A 15,622-nucleotide genomic window follows, 5' to 3' on the forward strand; every position below is an offset into this window, starting at 1 on the left:
CTTGATACACAATTTGGTAGTGTATTTATTGACTTTTATTTTATTACACTCTGGCCGGCAACACAAAAGGAAAGTAAACCATATTTACAATCGTTTTGATTCCATTAAAACTAAGGTATGCTAATCCTTCCCGCGACCCTTTTTTGGGCTCCAACATTATTGGCAGCTTATTTAATCTCTTCAGAAGTCGCGAATTTCAGTTTGTTATTTGGGAAAGAAGAATAAATCTTTGCTTGAGCTTCATATCGCCACTAGATAAATAGTTCAAATAGATTCTTGATTACTGTAAATTTCTTTAAACCATACATAATCTACATAAATGTTGTTTGACACAATACACAATACTTTAAGTTAGAAATGGTTGTCATACAAACGTTACCTACAATACACGAGTAAGAGATTTGAACAGACTTGATTCTTTGAAATGGTTTCTTGAACAACGCTTAACAACTACACATAATACATAAGTAAACCGAATTGATATACAGATACTCAGAAAGTGCTTCCATGTTCTATCTCACAGATGATTGACGACTTCCTCCGCTTAACATTGTACGCGAATAAGTTGGTGAAAAGCCCAGCAATGCAAATGGAAGAATATGGCTGCTCACAACTGTATGAATTTGGAATTTAATGATCGTCAATATTGTTGACAGAATGGTTTTCTCAATGGGTAACAATCGAATGCGAAACAACAACAAAATGAGCTATTCCAGTGTTTTCACCAACTCGGAACTCCGACTCTAGACCTCACAGATGAAGTACGTCTCGAAGCTGCAGGGAGTATCGTTCCACTTCAGGCCTTTGCCGTCTCGGTTCCATAGCTCCAAACAGTGCTCCTCCTCGCCGTTTTCGTACCGGAAATTGTTTGGTTCCCCGGCGTTCCAGTTGGTGAATGAAAGCGGTCGACCGTTCGATATCCAGAAGAAGCTGCCCTCTTCAGCCAAATCGGTACCCGATGTCCAGAAGTGTTCCGCCGCTAGGCCTAAAAATAAGATAATTTGTTAAAGAAGCATTAGGGTTGTAAGTACGTGTAAATAGTTTGTCGTCTTTGTAGAATTCATGTTTTTGAGGTTTTTTCACAAACGCTTATCAACTTTGGGGAAATAAACTCAAAGACGTTCAGGCGCATAATAGCAACATCACGCGTAAATAGAAGTTGTTTTATAAAAGTAAAACTAAGAAACGGTTTCACGAAACTGATAATTATCAAAATGACGTTGGTTTACAAAATTGACAAAAAAACGTGAACTTTATCGCCTATATTGTTGACTAGCTGACCCGATGTGTTTTGCTACTCCTTCCATGGAAATAATTAAGTGTGAAAAGTTATTTTAGTTAAATTAAATTTAAATGCAAAATTCAACATTATTCATAAGAGACCATTTTTTCATGGCATCTTAGCTTCTAGATTTATCAATTTTTAACAAAAAATTCATCGAGGATTTTATCATATTTTTGTTAATTTTCTATGTAAATTCCCGCATTTTTGGATTTTGTGGGATATTAAAGAACCCATTCCCGGTCTTAAAAACGGCTACACACCAAATTTTATGTTGATCGGTTTAGTAGTTTCTGAAAATTGTTCGAATTGTGTCATGTTTTTATTAACTTTGTATGGGAGCACCCCCTAAATTTTGGAGGGGTTTGAAAGTAGAAACTATTCCAGGTCTTCAAAACGACTACAACCAAATTTCACGTTGATCGGTTCAGTAGTTTCCAGAAATGTTCAAATTGAGTCATATTTTAATTGATTTAGTAAGGGAGTTCCATTTAGTCGGAGTGGTTAAATAGTATTTTAGAACAATCTCCGACCCCAAAAACTCTTACATACAAAATTTATTTTTATAGAGTGTCCTCATCATTTAAATGGAAAAAGTCTTTCAATACAACATCTATATATATAAAAATGAATTTCTGTCTGTCTGTCTGTCTGTCTGTCTGTCTGTCTGTCTGTCTGTCTGTCTGTTCCCTATAGACTCGGAAACTACTGAACCGATTTGCGTGAAACTTGGCAGGTGGGGGTATTGGAGGCAGGGGAAGGTTCCTATTATGGTTTGAGACCCCTCCCTCTCTCATGAAGGGGGGGAGGGGCCTCCCAAACAAAAGACAATTTTTTGCATAACTCGAGCACCCATCAAGCAAATGGTATCAAAATTGGCATGGTGTGGTATTTGGGTACGAAGAATATTCCTATGAATATTAGGTACCCCTCCCTCCTCTCAGTGGGGTGATAGGAAGGGGGGAGGGGGCTACCTTACAATTTTTCATATAACTCGAAAACTAATCAAGATATTGGAACCAAATTTGGCACGGGAAGGTATTGGGATACGAAAAATATTTCAATAATTATTTCAGACCCCTCCTCCTTTTTTGTAGAAACGGGGAGGGGGCCTCTTTCATATTTTTTTACGTAACTCAAAAACTAATAAAGCAAATGGAACAAAATTTGGAATGGGAAGGTATTTGGATACAAAAATTTTTCTATGGTTATTTGAGACCCCTCCCTCTTTCCAGTAGGGAGGTATAAAGGGGGAGGGGCCCTCTTTTTAATTTTTTACATAACTCAAAAAGTAATCGCGCAAATGAAATTAAATTTGGCATGGGTGGATATTTGGGAACGTGACATGTTCTAATGATTGTTATAGACCCCTTACTACTTCCAGCGGGGAGAAAGAAAAGAGGAAGGGAAGTTTTATACAATTTTCGTTGCATAACTCAAGAACTACAACAGCAAATGGAACCAAATTTGGCATGGAACGATATTTGGGTACGAGAAATGCTTCTATGAATATTTGATATTCCTTACTCCTTCAAAAAGGTGGATGAAAAGGGGGAAAAGAGGTCTCTTTTACAATTTCAGTATAACTGGAGAGCTGATCGAGCAAATTGAACCATATTTGTGAGGGTATTTGGATACGAGAAATGTTTCTGTTATAAATTGAAGCCCCACCTTTTTTCAGCGGAAAGATATAAAGGGGGAAAGGGGGGCTTCCATACAATTTTTTTGCATAACTCGAGAATTAATAGAGTAAATGAAATGAAATTTGATATCAAGAAGAATTGGAGTACAAAAAATACTTTTATGAATATTAAGTTCTCACCCCTCCATTCAATGGGAAGAACGGAAGGGGGATGCTACTTCCTTTCAAGATTATGCATAACTCAAGAATTTACACAGCAAATAAATCCCAATTTGGCATGGAATGGTATTTCAATACGAGAATGTTTTTTATGTCAAACGATTCCTTTCTGGCAGTGGGATGATAAAATTGAGAATAAAGTAAGGGAAGAGGAAAGCTTACATTTAACTTTTTTTTATTTTTACAAAATCCTTGAAATTGACAAAACTGAACATGGAAAATCATTTTGGTATGATTCTATGATTATCTGACACACCATCCTCCTTTCAGTGAGTAGGTACAAAGGAGGAGGGAGGTGAGCCCAATACAATTTTGTTAGCATAAGTTCTCAATTTATGCTAACGAAGCCAACAAATGGAATAAATATGGCATGGAAAGGTACTTGGTTATGAGATATGTTTCTACGAATGTTATGTACCCTTATGCTTCACTGTGTAGAGAGGGAAAGAAAGAACGGGGCTTCTTATAAATTATGTTTTAAAGCTTAAAAACTTAAGGAGCTTAAGGAAACAGATAAAAATTATCAGATCTTTAACACAAATTTATAGATTAAGATTCAGAATATAAGTTTAAGTTATGTTTGTGTTGCAATCCGAAACTTTTGCTGCAGCTCTCATTTTTTAGCGGTTGCTTATGAATTATGTTATAGTTTGACTTAAAATGATGCCAACAAAACAATAAAAATCTGAAAAATATCTGAAAATATTATTCGATTTTGAAAGGGGTAGCAAAGCACACCGGGTCAGCTAGTCTATATATATAAAAATGAATTTCTGTCTGTCTGTCTGTCTGTCTTTCTGTCTGTTCCCTATAGACTCAGAAACTACTGAATCGATTTACGTGAAACTAGGCAGGTGGGGGTATTGGAGGCCGGGGAAGGTTCCTATTATGGTTTGGGACCCCTCCCTCTCTCATGAAGGGGAGGAGGGGACTCCCAAACAAAAGACAATTTTTTGCATAACTCGAGAACCAATCACGCAAATGGTATCAAATATGGCATGGGGTGGTATTTGGGAACGGGGAATATATCAATGAATATGAGGTACCCCTCCCTCCTCTCAGTGGGGTTATAGGAAGGGGGGAGGGGGGCTACCTCACAATTTTTCATATAACTCGAAAACTAATCAAGATATTGGAACCAAATTTGGCATGGGAAGGTATTTTGATACGAAAAAAATTTCAATGTTTATTTGAGACCCCTCCCTCTTTGCAGTTGAAAGGGGGCGGGGCCTATTTCATATTTTTTTACATAACTCAAAAACTAATAAAGCAAATGGAACCAAATTTGGCATGAGAAGGTATTTGGATACTGTGGGAGCGAGCCCACGTGCAATGCACCACGTTTGGTGGTGTACGATAGAATGCTTAAGACAGCTCACGCACCGAGTGATCGTACATAGCAGGATGACTTACTAAGCAGGTGTATATTGATATGATGGCTTCCAACGGTAAATGACTAAGCCTACAGTGTGCTGATAGTATAAGCAATCACCACAGATACGAAAAACATTTCTTTGATTATTTGAGGCCCCTCCCTCTCTCCAGTAGGGAGATATAAAGGGGGGGGGGATCTCTTTTTAATTTTTTTTACATAACTCAAAAACTAATCAAGCAAATGGAACCAAATTTGGAATGGGCGGATATTTGGGAACGTGACATGTTCTAATGATTGTTTGAGATCCCTTCCTTCTTCCAGCGGAGAGAAAGGAAAGAGGGAGAGAAGTTTCATACATTTTTTATCGCAGAACTCAAGAACTACAACAGCAAATGGAACCAAATTTGGAATGGAACGATATGTGAGTACGAGAAATGCTTCTATGAATATTCGGTATCCCTCACTCCTTCAAAAAGGTGGATTAAAAGAGGGAGAAGAGGTCTCCCTTACAATTTTCAGTGTAACTGGAGAGCTGATCGAGCAAATTGAACCATATTTGGCATGTGAGGATATTTGGATACGAGAAATGTTTCTATTATTAATTGAAGCCCCACAATTTTTCAGCGGAAAGATATAAAGGGAAAAGGGAGCTTCCATACAATCTTTTTTTTGCATAACTCGAGAATTAATAGAGCAAATGAAATAAAATTTGGTATCAAAAAGTATTAGAGTACAAAAAATACTTTCATGCATATTAAGTTCTCACCCTTCCATGCAATGGGGAGAACGGAAGTGGGATGATACTTCCTTTAAAGTTTATGCATAACTCAAGAATTTACAACGCAAATAAAACCAAATTTGGCATGGAATGGTATTTCAACACGAGAAATTTTTTATGTCAAACAATTCGTTTTTTGCAGTGGGATGACAGAATTGGAAATAAAGGAAGGGAAGAGGAAAGCTTACATTTATTTTTATTTTTTTATAAAATCCAAGAAATGGACAAAACTTAACATGGAAAATCATATTGGTATGATTCTATGATTATCTGACACACCATCCTCCTTTCAGTAAGCATGTACATAGGAGAAGAGAGGTGAGCCCAATACAATTTTGTTAGCATAAGTTCTCAATTTATGCTAATAAAGCCAACAAATGGAACAAATATGGCATGGAAAGGTACTTGGTTACGAGATATGTTTCTACGATTGTTATAGACCCTTACGCTTTAGCAGGAGGGGGGTCTCTTTTATCAGTTTTTTAGCATAAATCCAGAGCATATCAAGCAAAAACAACCATTTTTCATCAGTTGGATTGTTTGCGTACGATTAATTTGAGTCTCTCCTTTTTTAGGACGAAGCTTAAAGAAACAGATGAAAATTATCAGAACTTTAACACAAATTTATAGATCAAGATTCAGAATAATAGTTTAAGTATTTTTTTTTTGTGTTGCAATCCGAAACTCCAGCTGCAGCTTTCATTTTATAGCGGTTGCTTATGAATTATGTTATAATTTGATTTAAAATAATGCCAACAAAACAACAAAAATTTGAATACGTTCTGAAAATATCATTCGATTTTGAAAGGTGTAGCAAAGCACACCGGGTCAGCTAGTATCATATAATGAGATTTAAACCTATTTGCCAAATTAATAAATCATTCCATCATGTTAATACCCTAATATTTATCCATTTTTTTCAAAATTTGTTCGATAATTATTCGAATTTAATCATATATAGAAAATTTTGTATAGGAGCCTCCTTTACAAAAACGGTAAACGTTTAGAAATCTTTAATTAATCTCATTATATCAAGAATATTATACTATACCAAATTTGATCAGAATCGTTTATAAATTGTTCGAGTTGTAATATATGTATTTTACAATAAATATGTAAAAACCCCCTTCTCACACTTCCTACAAATATATTTATAAATACAATTATTGGTCCAAATTCACCAATAGTTCAATTCAATTATGTCGAAATACTGGGAAAATTGATGAAAATTACTAATAAATTGCATGGTACATATGTGTCATATTTCATGCAATTTTTTATGGAAGCCCCCTCCCTCCCTTAAGTAGGAGAGGTTTGTGACTATTATAGAAACCATCTCCGCCCTGAAAAACCCTTATATTCCAATTTTCACAATGATTGGTTCAGTAGTTTCCAAGTCTATAGGGAACATTGAAGATTATTGAAGATTACCCCTAACGACGCTGGTTTAGAGGCAAGATCTCTTCAAGATAATGTGCGTTCCTGAGTTGCTATTGCAGATTTACGTTTGTTTTGATGTTCTGCTAATATACCTACGAACATCAGTCCACTATTTGTCATCGAAGCCGACCGGTGGGACTCATTGCGGCTGCCAGAGCGTGAGCAGTGGATCCGTCTTTAGTTGTGATTGGAATGGACATTAATTTAGACGTCGCGACGCCAGACCTGCCAAATGCCCGCTAATGACACTCAGGTATACTCCTGCATCGTTGCTGTTGCCTGCTGTTGTTGCTGCTGTTGTTGCTAGTGCCAGAAAGATACCCAATCTGCCCAAGAGATGCCCCCAACAAGAGCTCCCCACGTTGCGGCAAAAATTTCAACATGAGCTGCCTGTGAATCGTACAGAGGTACTTAGACTGCTTCTTTTTTTTTGTTTTTATACCTTCGCATTTTTTTGAAATATTTTTTCTCTCGCTGAATGTTTTACATTCCGTTCCGTATACTAGACTTATCTGAAAAGTCAGGGCATTATTGATTCAAATTATTGAAATGAACTTCGCTAAGCTTGATGTCGTTCCAAACATGAATTCTTCGAGCAACTCTTTATTAAACTCTGATGAAATACCTGTCCTTTATCCAAATGGATAATTATTCTAATAACAATGCCTCGACGCCTAATGTTATACCCAAAGCTGTGCTTCAAAGTGTTCTATGCGAAGACATGTTGAATATTTGTCATATTAATGTTCAAAGCCTTTGCGCTCGTCGTTTTTCTAAATTCATTGAACTAAGAAATCTTTTCATCAACAGTAAAGTAGACATTATTTTCATGTCAGAGACGTGGCTAAGTGAAACCGTAAATGATGAAGTTATAACAATTGATGGTTATAATTTGATTAGAAATGATCGTAACAGGCATGGAGGTGGCGTCTGCGTTTACCTTAAAAACAACCTTAAATGTAGAATACTCTCGAAATCAGATACTAATGAAGAAAATTCAACCGAATTTATCCTGATTGAATTATTTCTGTATGAGATGAAGTTAATATTTGGCCTTTACTATAATCCTCCAGAAAATGACTGTTCCGAACTACTTATAACTCATGTGGAACGATTCGCTTTGACTCATAACAGTTCTTTCTTCATTGGTGACTTTAATACAGATCTTTTAAAACAATCCGTAAGAATTCAAAAGTTCAAAGATTTTTTTAAATTTCTCGAACTTTAGATGTGTTAATAACGAACCAACATTTTTCCACAATACCGGCTGTTCTTTACTCGATTTGCTTGTATCAGATTCACCTGATTCCATACATAGATTTAGCCAAATTTCATTGCCAGGTATATCGAACCACGATTTGATCTTCTCTTCTCTGAATTTTCCCAAAATTGCTTTTCAAGACGGATACTGGTTCCGTGACTATAACAACTTTGATGAAAATGCTTTGTTTGAAATTTTCGCTGGAAATAATTGGAATAGATTTCAGAGTATAGACGATCCAGATATGCTTGTTGAGTTCTTCAACAAATTTCTGCTGGATATTCATGATTCATTCTTTCCTCTAAAATTCAGAAAACATCGTAGAAATAATTGGTTCACTAACGGTATAAATCATGCCATGATTAATAGAAATTTGGCATATAATAATTGGAAGCGATCAAAGTCTGTTGAAGACAAAAATAAATACAAAATACTGCGTAACAGAGTGAACTCTCTAATTACTAACGCGAAAAGAATGTTTGATAAAAGACGACTTAATATAGATGTGCCACCAAAGATATTTTGGAATAATTTGAAGAAGTTTGGATTGTCAAAATCTCAATCAAATGCAACCATAGCTAATTTTTCCGCAACTGAAGTTAATAACTATTTTACTTCAAATTTCACCACCAGTTCTTCGCAACTACTACATTGTCCGAATAATAGGAATGGCTTTAAGTTTATTTTTTTTTCAAAATTATGAAATTATAAATGCGGTCAATTCAATTAAATCAAATGCGGTTGGAGTGGATGGTATTCCAATTAAACTCCTTAAAATTTTATTACCGTACATTTTACCTGCCTTGGGACATATTTTCAATTCAATTATTAAAACCTCTAAGTTTCAATTTCAATGGAAAAAATCTAAAGTTATTCCTATTCCAAAAAAGGCTAGATCTCATGAATTATCAAACCTCAGGCCAATCAGTATATTGAGCGTAACTTCAAAAATATTTGAAAAATTAACAAAACATCAAATTACCGAATACTTAAATCAAAATAATATGCTGTATGAGTTTCAATCAGGATTTCGTTCTTCTCACAGCACAGAAACTGCTCTTATGAAAGTATATAATGATATTGCGCTAACCTTGGATAAAAAAGGAATAGCTATATTATTGATGATTGATTTTGCTAAAGCTTTCGACCGTGTATCACATATTAAACAAACTATTAAACAAACTTATTACCAAGTATAACTTTTCTTCGACAGCTGTAAAAATGATTCAATCGTACTTTCATGGCCGATCGCAAACAGTCTTTTTAAACGATTGTTTTTCTGATTTCACTAATATTGGCTCTGGAGTTCCTCAAGGATCAATTCTTGGACCTTTATTTTTCTCACTTTTTATAAATGATCTTCCATCAGTTCTACAACACTGCTCAATCCACCTTTTTGCAGACGATGTTCAAGTATATCTTTGCGAGAAAAATGATGTTAATCCTAATGAATTCCTTACGAAAATAAATGGAGATCTTGCTAAAATAAATGAATGGTCCGATTCTAACCTCCTACCTATAAATCCCTCCAAAAAAAGGCTCTGTTCTTTGGAAGACTACTACCCTTCTCAAATTTACAACCATTAGTTCTCAACAATACGGTCATCCAGTTCGTCGATTATGCTGAAAATCTAGGAGTAATTTTTGATCGGGATCTCTCCTGGAACCGTCAAGTCAATGCTCAATGCTGTAAAATTTATGGTTCGATAAAAAGGTTAAATTTAACAACCCATCATTTGGACGCACAAACAAAACTAAAACTTTTCAAGACTTACGTATACCCTCTATTTTTATATGGTGATTTTCTGTATTCGAATGCCTCTGAAAGATCCTTGAACAAAATACGCATAGCCCTCAATTCCTGTGTACGATACGTTTTCAAATTACCACACCTACACACCTCACACCTACAAAAATTGCTCATCGGTTGTTAATTTGAAAGTTTTTATAAATATCGCTCTTATGTAGTAATGCAGAGAATCTTGAAAACTGGTAAACCATATTATTTGAAAACTTTGCTCACGCCACTAAGAAACTCAAGAACCAGGAATATCTTGATCTCTTCGCATAGTTCGTCTTACTATGGTAGAACATTTTTCGTCAGAGGTATTGTCAATTGGAATAATCTTCCCAACAATTTGAAAATAATTAATAGTAAATCAGAGTTTAAGAAGAGGTTGCTTGAAGAATTCATGGAGTAAAACGACATAGGAAGAAAATTGATACTAGAACATATTGACGGAACGATTAGTTGTTAAGAAGAAGAAATTTAAGTTAAATATGTACCCGCAAATTGTAACAAATTAAAAGATTGAAATCTTACGTTGCAAGAATAAACAAATCTACAACAACAAAGATGTTGAAATGAAAATGAACAGACAGACAGACAAACATACATTTATATATATACTAGCTGACCCGGTGTGCTTTGCTACACCTTTCAAAATCTCATGATATTTTCAGAAATTATTAAAATTTTTATTGTTTTGTAGGCATTGTTTTAAATCAAATTATAACATAATGCATAAGCAACCGCTCTAAAATGAGAGCTGCAGCTGGAGTTTCGGATTGCAACACAAAGATAATATAAACTAATATTCTGAATCTTGATCTATAAATTTGTGTTAAAGATCCGATAATTTTAATCTGTTTCTTGAAGCTTCGCCCTAAAAAGGAGGGTATCAAATTAATCGTACGCAATCAATCTTACTTATAAAATAAGAGATAAGAGATCCCCCCTGTCCACCTCTTTACCCCCTGCTGAATGGAGGTCGTGATCTTTAATAAGCATACCCATTTTTTTTTTGTTCCCAAAAATCCTTTTATATCAAATAGAGTTCCATTGGTTGATAAGTTATTAAGCTTTACAACAAAATTTATATGGAACCCTCTCCTTTCTTCCCCTCTCTGCATTGTAAAGAGAAACATATCTCGTAACCAAGTACCTTTCCCTGCCATATTTGTTTCCATTTGTTGGCTTCGTTAGCATAAATTGAAAATCCCTGAGAAAAAAGAATCAAAAAAAAAGTTAGCATAAATTGAGAACTAATGCTAACAAAATTGTATTGGGCTCACCTCCCTCTTCCCATGTACCTACTCACTGAAAGGAGGATGGTGTGTCAAATAATCATAGAATCATGCCGAAATGATTTTCTATGTTAAATTTTGTCCATTTCTCGGATTTTGAAAAAAAAAAGTTAAATGTAAGCTTTCCTCTTCCCTTCCTATATTCCCAATTCTATCATCCTACTGCAAGAAATGAATTGTTTCACATAAAAAAATTCTCGTATTGAAATACCATCCCATGCTAAATTTGGTTTTATTTGCGTAATAAATTCTTGAGTTATGCATAAACTTGAAAGGAAGTACCGTCCCTCCTTCCGTTCTCCCCTTTGGATGAAGGTGTGAGAACATAATATTCATAAAAGTATTTTTCGTACTCAAATACTTTTTGATGCCAAATTTGGTTTCATTTGCTCGATTAATTCTCGAGTTTTGAAAAAAAAATTGTATGGAAGCCCCCCTTTCCCTCTTTATATCTTTCCGCTAAATAAAAGGTGGGGCTTCAATTTATAATAGAAACATTTCTCGTATCCAAATACCCTCACATGCCAAATATGGTTGAATTTGCTCGATCAGCTCTCCAGTTATACTGAAAATTGCAAGGGAGACCTCTCCTCCCCCTTTTTATCCACCAATTTGAAGGCGTGAGGGATACCAAATATTCATTGAAGCATTTCTCGTACCCAAATATCGTTCCGTGCCAAATTTGGTTCCATTTGCTGTTGTAGTTCTTGAGTTATGCAGTAAAAATTGTATGAAACTCCCCTCCCTCTTTCCTTTCTCCCCGCTGGAAGATGGAAGGGGTCTGAACCAATCATTAGAACATGTAACGTTCCCAAATACCCGCCCATGCCAAGTTTGGTTCCATTTGCTTAATTAGTTGATTTGCTTAATTAACGATGAATTTTTTTTTGAAGAAAAATTTTAAAAGAAAATATACGCTATCCATCGCTGGTCTATCAATTGCTAAGGCAGTTCGGAATATTAAGAATATTTTAATCCAAATGATTGTTTCATTTGGTTCATTTCTAAAATAAATGAATAAACAAATAATATTAACATCAATAGGAGCAAAACTCGTGAAGAACTAGATTGCCACTGCTAATAATCGAAAACGCTATTTGTTAACAAATTGCAGACCAGGTGTGAGAATTCTCGTTTTTTCATTTCTACGAATGAACTACTCTTAGAGCAGGGCCAGATTCAGCTGTCGGGGGATCCGAGGCAATTGTTCTCAGGGGAGGCCCTAATATATTTTTTCCTTTTTTATTGAAGTTATATCTGTAGCAGTTTGCTTTAAAAAAACTGTTTTTTTTTATTCAAAAACAAGCTGCATTTCTGCATAAGAAATGCAAAATAAAACTGTAGATCGTTTAATCTAACTCGAGCGATAAATCCTGATTAAATATTCATCCTCACAATAAAGTTTCAGTTGAATAAGTCACAGTCAAAATTAAAATCAAAATTTTCCAAAATACTGATGAACCACAAAAATTCAATTCGAATGGAAGTCTCAAACTATTGTGTAGAACAAAATTCAAATAAAGCAAGTGGCTTCAGCATTTAAAATTCAAGATTCGAATTAGAAAATATCAGTTAAAATTCCGAAAACGAATCAAAAATTTGTTCTGAAAAAGATTCAAATCTAAAATAATACCAAAAATTTATATCAGTTATCTAAAATAAAATTCTGTATGAAGCGAAAAATCTTAATTAAGTTCGAAGGAATTATGAAAATTACAAATTAATATTATAGAATTTGGAAAGTCGACAAAATTACATGAACTATGAAGATATTTTGTTCCTCAGAGTCAACATTAGAATAAAGAACATGTTTCGAATATTGGAACTCAAATTAAATTCAGTTTAAGGATAAAAGAGAAATAAAAATAAAACAGAATTCAACAATAATGACTTTCAAATAAAATCCAGTGTCAGAGCTTGTTTTAGTCTTCCAGATATAAATTACAAATCTAAAATTAAAAATCTCGTTGGAAAATGAATGGATTATTTGAATAAAGAGTCTTTTGTGATTTCTTTATCAAAATTGGCCTTAACTTAAGGAAAATAATAAGCATTGTAATATTCAATCAAAGCGAAGAAAACAAGTCGAACTTCAAAACTCGAATATTCAATGTGGGCAGATTGGAATTTGGAAATTGAAAAATAAAAGATCGTTTTTGTTATTTGAAATCAGATTTTTAAAATCTTTGAATCAAGCACCGTACTTGAATTTAAAAAAATTAAGATTTAGAATGACTGATAAATTGGGACAATTTCGGTTTTCCTCTCGCTTTTGAAAACATGTCAGAGCCTCTCATGAGGAATGAGTGATCTTTGTAACATTGGCCCGGATTTTGTTTAATAAAGCCCGGATTTTGCTCGGATTTATATACTTTATTTGCCAAATCAAACAAATAACGTTGTAAATTTTATTTCTAGTTCTAGTTTTATACGATAGATTAATGTATTTTCAATTAAAATCCAGATGAATCGCTATGTTAATTGTAAAACTAATTTAACGTAAACTCATTATCTATTAAAATAACGTTTGAGCTTCTGGACTGTATAAAATCTGACTTTAAAGATTGAATGAAAAATATCTAGGAGAAACAAGACGTCACAATTTAATTGAATATTCAAATTCTCTAATTTTATACAAAAATAACTGGTTAGATCACTTTCATCCAAGGTTGGCTGACTCGTGGAAAACGTCCCTGTTTTTAAAATATCAATACCTCAAAATACAGCAAAAACTACACCAAAACTTTAAATTTACTAAGAAAGAAGGTTGAACTGTCACATAAATCAACCTGCTGTTTTTAAACGCTTTGATTTCATCAGAAAAGGTATTTGTTTGCCAGCCTTCGAGAAAATAAATATTCCAAGATTTTAATATTAAATTTTAACTAACATTTGAAATATCCAAAAACAAATCAAGTTTTTCCCTATTTGAAACTTAACGTTTTTAAACGTAGAAAAAGTTTTGAGATATTTTTACTTTAGACTTAGTTTTTGTTGATTATGTTGTTTAAAGCTACCCCGGTAATCAATGTTACCCCGTTTTACGGTACGAATCTGAAAAAAGTTACATGCCACATTCGGCTCCATTTGTTTGATAAGAGTTTTTGAATCTTGTCAAATAAAGTATGAATAAAACCTGTATCTTTCTTCCCGATTCCACCTTTAAAAGGGAAGGTCTCAAATTGTTCGTACGCGAACAACCTATCTTACAAAATATTATTTCTTTTGCTAGACACTATGTTCTCGATTAATGCCAAAAAAATAGATACTGGTAAGGTCCCCATGTCCTTCCTATCCCTCGCCCCTGCTGGAAGGAGTTCTTATTCTCGAACTATCAAACCCATTTTAATCGCACCCAAAAATCCTCTCATATCGAATTTAGTTCCATTGGTTGATAAATTTTAAAGCTTTACAACAAATCTACATGGAAATCCCCGCCTTCCCTCCCCTATCTACACTACAAGGGTTAAGAGTCTAAACTAAAACAATCGTAGAAACATATCTCGTACCCAAATAGCTTTTAATGATATTCTTGATTCCATTTGCTGGGTTTGTTAGCATAAATTGCTAACTTAAGCTGGCAAAATTGTATTGGGCCATCCTCTCCCTGTTGGTGTCTAAAATCTAATATATAAAGATGAGTTGGACCATATATGTTTGTTTGTATGCACCTTATACAAATCCACACCGCTTAACCGATCAGCCTGAAATTTGGTACAGTTATGTGTTTGGACCATGGTAAGGTTTTAGTGATAGTTTTGAGCCCCTCCCACCTAAGAAAAGGGACCCTCCCATACAACTTCGTTTTTATTCACACGAATCAAAAGTCATGGCACCCATTTTGCCAACCGTTTTTCGTTTCCTTTGGCGGGGTTGTTTTCACCATCACCATGGGCTGGGCATTAGAAACGACCATCCAGAGTTCACGTGTACTGGATAGCAAATCAAAGCCTGCTAGCTTTGCGGGTTTTTTTTTTCTTCTACTGTTCTAAGCACGTGGTACTGGTACGAGGTATTTGATTGCAATAATGAGCCTTAATTAAGGATTGAAAAATACAATTACCCTTTTAGGAATATATTGACTGGAATTTCAGTGGTTTTCAAGTGTTCCCTACCGCCGCCCGGGGGCTTTGAGAGTCTACAAGGATACACAATGAACTGAAAAGTGAACAGTGAATAACTATTTAGACTGGAGGCTGAAAAACTAATGAACAGCGTTTTCATAGCTTTTTAAAACCAACCATTTTCATATTTTTAGGATTCCTTATAAAGAAAGAAAAAATAATAAGATTCAGAGTTATACGTTGAAGGCTTCAATTTCATTGCTTTGATAGCCGCCGGGAAATTTAAACGGGGGAGTAGAAATTTTATTAGATGATTAAATCTGAGGTTTTAAGCTTTATACAATTCTATTTCATTGACCAATTTTAACATTTGATTCATTTTAGGCCATCAATGTGTTCAATTCTACCATCCAATTTGGAAAAAAAATCGTTTAGTAATGCGAGTTCAAACAAATGAAATCAAAGAATTTTAAC

At 34.5% G+C, this 15,622-nt stretch overlaps 1 protein-coding gene across 1 annotated transcript in view; it reads right to left on the reverse strand.

Annotated features, from left to right (window-relative positions):
* Positions 1-7: 7 nt before the first annotated feature.
* The window catches only part of LOC129758818 (C-type lectin 37Db-like), a 100,193-nt gene continuing 84,578 nt past the window's right edge, over positions 8-15,622 (reverse strand). Inside the window, exon 4 of the mRNA XM_055756451.1 lies at positions 8-985. Within this exon, the coding sequence (XP_055612426.1) occupies positions 744-985 (242 nt within the window). The 3' untranslated portion in view covers positions 8-743. The remainder of the gene's footprint in view (positions 986-15,622) is intronic.

This window comes from Uranotaenia lowii, chromosome 3 (genome assembly GCF_029784155.1).
Source record: "Uranotaenia lowii strain MFRU-FL chromosome 3, ASM2978415v1, whole genome shotgun sequence".
Taxonomy (NCBI): Eukaryota; Metazoa; Arthropoda; class Insecta; order Diptera; family Culicidae; genus Uranotaenia; species Uranotaenia lowii.